The sequence below is a fragment of the Octopus bimaculoides genome, chromosome 5 (assembly GCF_001194135.2).
Source record: "Octopus bimaculoides isolate UCB-OBI-ISO-001 chromosome 5, ASM119413v2, whole genome shotgun sequence".
In the NCBI taxonomy this organism is placed as follows: Eukaryota; Metazoa; Mollusca; class Cephalopoda; order Octopoda; family Octopodidae; genus Octopus; species Octopus bimaculoides.
The window spans coordinates 39,967,443-39,979,588 of NC_068985.1; the positions used below are offsets into that span (position 1 = coordinate 39,967,443).

The following is a 12,146-nucleotide window of genomic DNA, read 5'->3' on the forward strand; positions in this document are numbered from 1 at the left end:
CATCATCATCGTTTAACGTCCGCTTTCCATGCTAGCATGGGTTGGACGATTTGACTGAGGACTGGTGAAACCGGATGGCAACACCAGGCTCCAGTCTGATTTGGCAGAGTTTCTACAGCTGGATGCCCTTCCTAACGCCAACCACTCAGAGAGTGTAGTGGGTGCTTTTACGTGTCACCCGCACGAAAACGGCCACGCTCGAAATGGTGTCTTTTATGTGCCACCCGCACAAGCCAGTCCAGGGGCACTGGCAACGATCTCGCTCGAAAATCCTACAGGAGCCAGTCAGGCGGTACTGTACATGAAGTATTACAATGTTACGTTCTTTGATTATCTACCTTGGAAACACGTTCATCATTTCCACTTAACCCATGGTGGCATTGCTGTTTCCAGAATTTATTTTCGTTTCTCTATTAGTAATTTTACTCTCATATCTATCTTAAAATGAGCTGCTTAGCAGAGATCTGCGGAGGATGACATGACAAACTTTGACTATAGGGATCGACTCAAAAATCTCAGGCTTTGCTCCCTCCACCGCCGCTGTGAAACTAGCTTGCTGTTGTCATTGATGTATTATAACTGCTTCAGATGATTCTTGTTTTTAAAGGGTTTTTTTTTTAATTATATACATTTGATGCTTTAAATATTACAACAAAATCACTTTTGATGGTAAACAAAATTCAACATGAGCCAACATGACTTTCCTATTTCTAGTAGGTTAACTGACTTTGTTTAGAAACTCTACATGATTAATAAACCTGCAAGAAATAGCAGTTGAATCTCTCTCAAATCACACAAATTTCAAAAGAAAGATATATCATTGTATAATGTAGTCTTGAGTGCAGGATGTTTGAAATCATCCACCACAAGTGTTGGACTGTGCTTTCAGTCAAGAGTGTTTTTGTCAATATAGGCATTGAGTCTTCAGTGAAAAGTTATATGATAAAGAAGTGATTATCTTCATATTTCAGTATTAAAGAATGAAGGTATTTGGTAATGAAAGTAAATCGATAGGAGTCTCATTGTATAGCAAGCAGCGCCATGGAAACATTCAAAGTATTTATTCAATTTTTTAACTCATTCATTTATTGTTTTAAAAAATAAGTCAAATTATTCAATCTTTCTAAAGAAAAGAATAGGATGTGAATTATTTCTCAAGGTTATAATTGTGAACCAGGTTCACTCTGAAATGCAATTAGCTTGTTTTTCCAGTGAATTAAAAAAAAAAAATTTGAGTCAGTAAATAAATTATAATAAGTTTTGTTATTTAACTCTCAGCAATGAGAGAATGTTTTCAATTGAATTAGCCTTCTAGTCTGACAACACTAAACAACAATTCTTCTAAAATAAGAGAAATAATTCCATTTTTATTCTCACAGTCAGAAGTTAAATAAGAGAAAATTATATAAAATATGATGAATTAATTCACTGCTTTTAATCTTCATTTAAGTTACTCAAGACTAAAAACTTTCAACATGTTGCTGAGAAAATCTCAGCAATAGGTTCACTTAGAGACTCAGATCTTTTCCATTCTGCATAGTTTGATCTCCACTAATATATCTAAGGTGGCTGTCAAGCAAATACTCCTTTGTCTCTTTCATCATCCAAATCAGCAGTATCCACCACTCTTGATCAATGCTTGAAGTATATTCTCCAGTGACAGGATCAACAAAATACTGTGAATGATAGCATAATGCTGAAGAGATCACTTTGTCCAATACACTTATACACTGTACATTGATTTGATCTACACATATTACAAGTGCAATATTTTAGCAAATTATCAACAGCAAAGTATTAGCATCATACTGATATACTCACAAACAGCAAATTTTTGTAATGCTGAATATGTACAGAGCAACAATTCATCAATCATAGTTAATATGTACAGAGCAACAATTCATCAATCATAGTTATGCTGATAGTCAATCCTTGCACCACATGCTCACTCAACTTGATCCCGTGAGTTTTCAATCTTCAAGAAGCACAAGTGCATTTCTAGTTTAGAGCTCATTGATCATGTATCCTGTAATATGCAGCACCTTCAGTAGAGAGAGCTTTGAGTTAGCTTGGTTAATATGCTCGTAAAATTACAAATCCTTGGTTCAAAGAGAACATCTTATTCAGCAACAAATATGGCTAAGGAACTGAATACTTTCAGCTTCTTCCTGAAGTCTTAGCTTGATTGCTTTCTCAGATGTTACAGTTCTGCTTCAGGATCAAGTTTTTAACTTAACTTCAGGTCTTGTGAATTACATCAGTAGCCAATATAGTAAATTTTGTTTGAGGATATTACAAGACCAGCCTATACAAGAAAACATTTCAGTTCTTAGTGGTTGGAAGTTGATTAATAGAACTGTGGTTCTGCCATTTAGATAGAAAGATTGACATCTGAAGTAAGCCATTAGAAGATGAAACAAACAAAAAAAAAAACTCAAAACAGGTTTATATGATTGTAAAAACAAAAATATATGTTCATCAAATACAAAAGAATTTACAGAGCCATTATCTAATCAAGTACAATGAAAAGAAAAGAAACAACTCTAATCTAAAAGTGAAGTAACTAAAACATGGAACATTGATGGAGTTACAACAAGCAAATTACAATCATTAGCTGAAGTTCTCACCTCAAACTTTGCCATCACTGTAATGTTTGAATTAGCTCTTTCACTTTCAGATTAGAATGATTTTCTTTTGAATGCTCCATGTAACTCAATAGAATGTTTCTGTTATTTAATCTTACATCATAAGGTAAAACTGAATAATTTATTATAGTATTTAACCTTTTGCATATGGGAGGATATCCTGGTGGCAGTTCCGATGAAATAAAACATTCTATATCGTTGTAGTTGATAGCTCAATAATAGAACCAAAAATTATTGGTTATTTAATGAAAGACAAAAGTGAAAACTAATGCCAAACAACCAGAGTTTTGCTAAGATGAGCCAAATTCACAATAATAATTCTGAGTAAACTCATATCTTGTTATCTTCCTTTGAAATGTATTAATTCATCTTATTCTACATAATAAAAGAAGTGATATAATTGAATTTTCTTGTAGAAAGACATGAGTCCCATTGATTTACTTTTATTATCAAATGCTTTAGTTCCTTAATACTGAAGAGAATAATCATTTTTTATCATAAACCTTCCAACAAACTATGCACTGTCTACATTAACAAAGATACTCTTGACTGAATCAAAATCCAACACTATGTTAGATGTTTTCAGACATAGTGTGCTTAAGACTACATTATATAATGTATCCTTCCTTTTTTTAAGATTGTAATATGACTTGAGAGAGATTTGACTGCTATTTCTAGGAAGTCAATTGACCCTGTAGAGAAGTGATTCCCAAAGTGGGCGGTATCGTTCCCCTGGGGGCAGTGGAAAGTTCCAAGGGGGTATTGAGGAAAAGTGGGGCGATTATGGGGTAGCGATTTGTGTAAAAACAACAAAATAATGGGTTCATTAGGTTGGATGGATTCCATGAATAATCTTAGCTGATTGAAGTTTTTCAACTCACTTATATTATATAGGAGAGGACTTATCTTTCTTTATTATGCAGAATGCTCTCCTGACTTATTTTCTTTCTACTGTATTGTTAATGTAAAAAATAGACTAATACTGTAATGTGGTTTCATTTCCAAAATCCCCTAAGCAAAACAGGTTGACTGTCACACAGCATTAAAAGTAACAAAGCAGTAGTTTTTCAGCTACCCGCTAAAGGATAAATACCTAATATTCAATATACTATGAATAATATCACATACAAATGGGGAGGTACATATGTAAATGTATCCTATCTTATGTATGATGATGATTATGCATCAACATGTATATATGTGGCTGAAAAAAAAAAAAACTTCTCTTACTAGTGCCCACTCAAACTATGTAAGGCAGAATTCACACTATCACAAATATCATGCAAGGCACACTGATGAAACTGATTTGCATGTTAGTTCAACCACCTTCCCTGAAGATATAAAATAGAATGTATAAGACAGAGAGAGAGGAAGACAGTTTTATTGAACAGATCGTACATGGTCACTCAACCTGCTGAAAATAGTAGTTTACACACTGCCATCTTAAATTAAAGATGGCTGCAAAGATGCCATCAAGCAAAATTGAAGGTAGTAGTGTGAAAAAGAACTGTAAAAGGAATCCACTGCATATTAAACTTGATATTTTTAAAGGCCTGGTGCAGGATAAAATAATCAGCCTCATTGCCAAAAAAATAAAGCTTGCAATGTCTGCAGTTGGACAATACATGACAATAAGGAGAAAATTAAGTCAAGTACTCAAGAAATTACTCCAGTAATTGCTGGGACCTTACTTTTTTATAGATTTAATGTGATACTTAAAATGGGACAACTCTCAGATATATGGAGCAAGGATCAGACTCAATGCATTTTGCCAATAAGCATGATGATAATAATAAAAAAAAAAAAAAAGTTTGTAGGGTGATTTTCAGAAAAGGAAAGGGTGAAACTTCTAATAAAGAAACATTTTCTGGCTCGTAAAGACTGGTTTGAAAGGTTTAAGAAGTGCTTGAGTTTGGACATCATATAAAAATGACTGATAAAGCTGCCAGTGCTGATATAAAGGCTGTTACTAACTATTCTAAGAAGTTGAAATAATTATTGTAAGAGGGTGATACATACCAGAGTGAGTTTACAACATTGATGAAACTTCACTTTTCTAGAAGTTCATTCCTGCTAGAACTTTTATTTCTTGCAAACAAATGTCAGCAATAGAATGTAAAGCTTCCAAAAATTGTATGACGCTTCTTAAAGGAGGAAATGCCATTGGTGATATGAAATAAAAGCACCCATTTGTGTATCACTCCAAAAATTCAAGAGCCTTCAATGATTATGCAAAGTTTAATTTGCCTTTGGTTGTACAAGACATTATGTTTCCAACAAAGCATTGCTCTTTTTAGACAATGCACCAAGCTACCCAGTGAACTTAGATGACTTTTCTGATCATGTGAGAGGAGAAAGTATCCCTAAGAATACTTCCTTGTTCAAGCCAATAGATTAAGGTGTGACAGTTAACTTCAAGGTATATTATTTTAGGAAAACTTTCAAACAAACTTATTAAAGCAATTGATATGGAAGATAAATCTACAATTAGAGACGTCTGGAAAAAGTTCAACATAAAAGATACTGTGGATAACACAACTGAGTCATGGGATGAAGTGACACCCTCCCCTTTAAATGGTACTTGGAAGCATATATGGCCAGACTGTATCTGGTGACTTCACAAGATTTTTCAAGCAGAAGTCTATATCAAATTTGGAAAGATATTGTGTGATTTACAAATAATACAGAGTTTGAAGAAGTCATATAAGGTGATATAGTTGAGTTGTTAGTGTCAGGTAGAGGAAGTTTATCTGGTGAAGAACTGATGCAGTTAGAATAAGGCCAGGCTAAAAGTACAAATGAAGATATGGAAATTTCAACAACTCTACGTAAATTGACTGCCAAGAATATTGCTCAAGAATTAGCACTTAGAGAGGAAGGTCTGCAAGTATTTGTTGATAATTATGGTCTTACAATAAGCTCAGTTCCTACACTAAGCCATACAAAGAGAGATTCACCATAAACATCAAACAATTTAGGTAAGTTCCTCACCCCTCAAATAAATGTCAATGATGATGAACAATAAGATAGAAGATAGTTTTCCACATTATCCCAATAACTCTCATTCCACTCAACAGACAGTAGTCAATATCGCTTGTGGTTGAACATCATGGTAAACGTTCTCACTCTCTATAAAAGTACATCACTCATGCTGAGTGTGTGTGTGTTAGGAATTTCATTTGATAATAGTGATTTTGTAAAAGGTATTTTTTTTTCTTTTAGTTCCAGCTCAGAAATGCGACCATGCTGGGGCACCACAATTGTAAAAAATGATTTATTTTAATACTATACTTTTCTGTCAGTAAATGTTTTTTCTTACACACACACGGACTTGATTGAAGCAGGGTGGGGGTTAAAAATTTGAATTACAAATTTTTTGTTGTTGTTGCTTAAATCTCCACACTGGACCATTGCATCATTCCATAAAATGTTTGTGGGGAGAAAAATATTGAAAAAACATCAATATATGTCAGAGTGACAAAGAAATGAGAAAGGTATCAAGTAGTCGCAGGATGTGCTACAAACAACAGCCAAACCTCTTCTCCCTTAAATCATATACTTTTTCATCCCAAAATTATTTTGAAATTATAAACAGAAACAAATTGCAGATTCAGACTGTCCATATTTTAAAACTATGATTAAAAAACATTTTGGAATAAAGCCAAAATTTTAGGATTTATGGAGGGGATATTAAATGATGATGATGATGTATGTATGTATATACATGCATGCATGCATACATACATACATACAAGTGTGTGTGCTATTAAATGACTCTTCGACAATGTTCATATGTGTGCGTGTCCCTGTTATAATGAATGGCAGAAAAAAAATCTGCAGAACAGTATTTTTGCTTGTATATTAGGTATAGACAACTTTTTCTAAGAAGCAGGCACACAAGACATGGCTCATCATCTGGTGGTCCACCCTACTAAAAATTCAAGGTAATTTTTCGTTAGGTGTACTATTCCGAAAGTAACAAGGGCCACAGGTTAACTGATATTTGTCATGGTGCTAATGCAAGTATTTCTTTATATGTAACCAAAACTCCAAGTGAACTTTTGGATTATGATAAAATCAAAATATTATCTTTAAAAAAAAAATGAAATGTTAATGGATCTATTTTAAAACGGGGGCCACATTTTTCATTAATGTTTTACGTAGTGTTTTTGGTACGGAAAGACTTTCAAACTTCGTGTACTTATCTATTTTGTGTTATAGAAGAGAAAAATATTTTTGTATTCGAATTTATTTCATGTAAAAAATTGTCTTATTTCGATAATTTCAACCAATCACTGACAAGTATTCAGTTGTTTATATTTACTCCTTTGGCTGATTAAGCGATGTAAAGCGTATTTAATGAAATTACAGAAATACGACAACTTTAAAATGGAATAATTTATGGATTTCTTTTTTTTTTTAAGAAGACTAAGAGAAAAAGATGTTTTATATGACACATTCTACCAGTGTTCCAAGTTTCAAAGTGTTTCGTTAATGAAAAATGTGGCCCCCGTTTTAAAAAAGATCCATGTTAATATATTTAAATAAAAGTGTTGCTTTTATTTTTCGATTTCAACACCATTTTTGAATAAAACCCATAGCTCACTTTCTACGGTTTCATTCACTGCGGTTAACTTCTTTCTTATTTCCTGTCTCCATCCTTAAGTACAGACACATGCATTTCTCTCATCAGTTATGTTGTTTTTGTAATTTTACTTTTAAACAAACGAAGGAAATATTTTTCACGTATAACAAGGCGACCAACTCGAAGTACATTTCATTATTTCTTTCGATTTTTGTTATAAAACGTTCTAAGTTATTTTACTAATTTTTCGCTTTCGCTTCAACTTATTCGATTCTTAAAAGTTAGAAAATGATACATTTGCAATTTATCCTTTCTTTCTCTCTTTCTTTATGGGAAGAAAAGAGTACTTCAGTTTCCTCTTTATTTTTCATCTTTTACTTGTTTCGGCACGGCAATGTTTCGAGGGGACAAACACAAAGACATGCACACAAGAAGCTCGTAGTATATATATAATATATATATATACCTCTGGCTTCTTTCAGTTTCCGTCTACCAATTCCACCCACATGGCTTTATACACACACGCAATACATGTAAAATATACATAAAACAAACTTGTATCACACACATAAGCATTCATTAAAGCATTGCATCATTTTATATAAAATAGGAACCAAAAAAGATGACCAAAACAACAAACTACGTGAGATTATTGATTGCTTATACTAGCACAAGGCCAAAACTTTTCCGGGAAGGGGGCAGTCGATTATAAATCGATACCAATACCTTACTGGTACTTTATTCTATCGACACCAGGTTGCTGAAAAGCTAAATCAACCTCACTGCAGACCAAAACTTTATACGTGTGATACTCTAACGATTTTTCAAATAAACTACACAAGAAAATAATTTCAAGCGGTTCAAAATTTCAAATCCTACTAGATCAACTTGGTTTTTCCTCCCATCCCGTTGGAATTTACAGATGCATTCGATTCAAAAATTAGCTTTGTACACAGCTAAATTACTAAAGGCATGATTTATAATTTATTACTAAATTTTGCATTATTTTAACTAAATTGGAATTTTTAAACTTTTAATTATCCTCTTTTCGTGAAGTTTGACTGTAATTATTTTTCTATTTTTTTCTTAACCTATTAAGTTTTCAATTCGGTTTTTAAAAAATCACATTAAAGAACTTCTCCCAATTCCTTGTAGGATTATTGTTTTGCATGATATAAGATTCTTTTTATTTTTTAATTCCACTTCACATGAATAAAAAAAATGATGTGTGTGTGTATGGTGTTATGTAGTCCATCCACATGCAAGAAATAGTAGCTAAATCTCCCAAATTACGTCCACCCATCTTACAAAAGGACATACTGGATAAGGTAGTTTCGAGTGCATTGTCTGAGAAGGGGACGAGAAGGTCATTATTGGAATGCCTTTGATCAAGTCTGCTCGAACTCGACAACACGGTAAAAATTGTCACGAGTGATAAATGTGATACGTGCTCGATAGCTGCTCATACGCAAGCAGTCGTCTCCCTCGAACTAACGGGTCGCTAGACTTCCTAGAAATAGCAGCCAAATCTCTCATCACATCTTAGAAAAGGACACATGAGATAATGAAGTTTGAGATACTTTGTTTGAATAAAGAAGTAAAGGTGATCCTTATCTTTGATCATTGGTCTGCTCCATCAGAGCTGACTGACCGAGGCTAAACAAGACACGCGCAAAATTTTGTCATTACATATAACCACTAACATAAACACAGGGTCACAACGTTAGGCGGGAGCGGGGTATAGACACTTTAATCAACCACAGTATGTGACTGGTACTTGTTTTACCGCTTTTGAAAGATTGAAAAGTAAAGCGGGCCCTAGTCAGAATTTGAATGAAAATTACCCTGCTACACACCACAAAGCAGTTTTGTCCGACGCTCTTCGGATTCTTCTGATCACTCATTACAAACAAGAAGAAAATGTACTTACCACCATAGATAGCGTTAATGATATTTAGCTAAGAAATTCATATGGAATTCTTTAAAACGGATGACAGTTTTATTAAATTCTTCTTCGGGTGGCAATATAGTGATGCGAAAATGATGTGTACCCGCGCGTTGACCAAACCCACTTCCAGGGATTACACAAATGCCAGTGTTTTCTAGCAGTTCATAACAATAGAAACTGTCTGGAGTCATGTTTCTCTGCTTTGCTTGAGTTATGGCCTTCTCTGGTATGTCGATGCGTGGAAAACAATACATTGCCCCTTGTACTTCGTTGCACGTAAAACCTTGGATGGATTTGAACATGTCGGTGACTAGGCGAGCTTTCTTCTGAAGCTGGCGGAGTACAAAAGTTTTCTCTTCCATAAAAAGATCATAAGAAGGTTCACCTTTGACAGGCGGGTTAACCACCGCTGCGATGGCAATTTGACCCATAAGAGGCGGACAAAGACGGGCTGTGATGCTTTTCAAAATCACTTTCTTCGCATCAGGGTCAATGTTAGTTAATTCACAGTAGCCACCTCGGAAGCCACATTCTCCCATGTATCCTTTTGATGCTGACATGAAAGAAGCTAACTCTACATTGCTGTATTCGGGACCCATTTCTGTGAGGACTTTTTTGAATGAATGAAACTCTACTCCATCTGTGTATATATTATGTTGATAGACTTCGTCTGCTAAAATAAACAATTTCTCCTGGTTAGCAAATTTAATGATATCGCAAATGTTTTCTTTAGTTAATACTTGACCAGTTGGATTTCCCGGGTTAATTACACAAATGGCCCGTGGCTGGCAGTGTGATTTTGCATTGTTGTAAGCAGCTCCAACTTCTTTTAGGTTCAAAGCCCAGTTATTGTCTTCATCGAGGTAGTAGTAAATAGGATACGCGTTATATTCTGTTATTGTTGCTGAATAAAGAGGATACTGAGGAACTGGTATCATGACACCTGCTCTCTTTTTCCCGGGTTCTCCAGTCATTAACATATTCAAAATAATTTTTATACCATCACTAGCACCAGTTGTCATAATGATGTCGTCAAGAGAGGCCGAGCAACCATCCCTAGCTTCGATATAACTCGCTACATCTTCTCGAATAACTCGAAGCCCTTCGCTGTTCGAGTAAGATCCGACACTTTTTCCACGACAATCATTCAGAATTCGGTTTGCCCGTTCTTTACAATCACTCGGGATGTTAGGATCGTCCATAAGATATTCAGGATATAAACACAATGCCATTAATTGCCGTATGAATGTTATTGGTTTTTGTCCCGTGGCATGACAGTCCCCTATGTTGGATTTGACGATTTTCTCAAATGGGTAGCTGTTGTTTCCTTTTCGCAAATCTAATTCTATTTCGTTAGCTCGCATCACAATTGGTCCCCTCACAGCATATTCCATTGCTCTTAAGTAAGGATTTATAGTATCCATTCTCAAAACCTTTTGATTTTCTTCTTTACTCATCTTTGCTGGATTTGTTTTCCCAACTACTATTTAGTTATAATAAACCGAAATACGGAGGCTTGTTTGTTTATATATTTCTTCGGTAGCTGATGGTTTCTTCGCTAGCAGATGATTGATAACTTAGTCTTCTTCACTCGTAAGTAGCAGTCGAAATACAAGTTCCTTCCAAAGACAGTGTAATTTTCGGCTAATAGCCGCAATTTTATCAAACACGAAACGGTTTGTCACGTAAGATAGCTGAAATGAATGTTTGAGTTGCTCCTCCAATGTAAATAAGCCATCCGAGTGAAGCCCACCCTACACCTTCTTTGTTGGCATTAATGTCCTCTCCTTCCTTCCTTTTTTAATGCTTAATGAATATTCCTCTGCACATATTCCATACAGACTTTTATACATGACTGATATTATGAATGTGTGAGTTACAGTCTCCTTACTCTCTCCTCTTTTCTCCCAACTTGCTACATATCAAGACGCTGACTAGTATATGTGTGTCAATATGAATATGTGTGTCTGTGTTTTATAGCTGTTTATCAGCGTGTATATATATATATACGTGTAACAAAATTTAGATCAGCGACCGACCACATGACAGTTACAAGCAACATACATGAGTTAGCATATAATGTAAATTGAAATACATGCTAATTGCACAAACTGCAATATGAGTGTGTGTGTGTGTGTGTACCTGTAATTACAACTGAAAATTTTCACCGTTGTTACTCCTACGTATGTATGTGTGTATATACGGCCGACTGGTTAAAGCAGTTCGCTTCTGAATCATGAGGTGCCATGCAGTGGGGGTATTTTAGCAAATAATCTTTAAGTGAAATCTTTATGGATGGAAACTCTGTTAGACCATTCATTGAAAGGATTGTATCTCATAATTCAAAGTATCAACAATATTACTGTGTTACGCGGATTCGGTTTGAAGTACAAGTGTTTGTAAAAATGCTCGCTACTTACACTGCATTGTTAATAGGACATCTGGAATACTCATCGTCGAAACCGACAGAGATCCATTTACTTTTTACTGTGTGCATTATATGTATATGCGTTTCTCTCTCTTTCTCTCTCTCTCTCTCTCTCTCGTATGTGTGTGTGTGTGTGTACATACGCTGTCACACCATGGCCTTGCTTGGTTCGGTTGTATTTAATCTAAATATTGTGTTTGAGTTTATACAAACAAGAACCATTGTTTTGTTATTGTTTTAATGTGTATGTATTTCCCTGTATGTTTAAGTGTAACGTCGCCTTTTTGTTTGTTGCTTAGCACACTCAAGAGCGTCGCAAAAAATGCTTTGCGGTAGTTACAGCCTCTGATGTTTTGAGTTCAATTCCCACCTAGGTCGATTTCACGTTTCAGCTTTCTCGATAAAATAAAAAGTATTAGGGTTGATAGAATCGACTGTTTCCTTCCTTTTTGTACCTATTTACGAAATACCTCTCTCTCTCTCTCTCTCTCTCTCTCCTCTCTCTCTCCCCTCTCTCCTCTCCCCCTTCTCTCTATATAT

General features: G+C 34.9%; 1 protein-coding gene across 2 annotated transcripts in view; it reads right to left on the reverse strand.

The window, feature by feature from the left end:
• Positions 1 to 12,054, reverse strand: part of LOC106879859 (alanine aminotransferase 2-like) — a 27,305-nt gene extending 15,251 nt beyond the window's left edge. The window contains exon 1 of one of the 2 annotated variants that reach the window (XR_008264254.1): positions 9,161 to 12,053. Coding sequence is in view for 1 of the 2 variants with exons in the window: in XM_052968335.1 (XP_052824295.1) it covers positions 9,175 to 10,635 (1,461 nt within the window). In the remaining variant the exon portion in view is untranslated. Of the gene's footprint in view, positions 1 to 9,160 lie in introns of both variants that reach the window. The other variant, XM_052968335.1, reaches the window with a different exon arrangement.
• Positions 12,055 to 12,146: the final 92 nt, after the last annotated feature.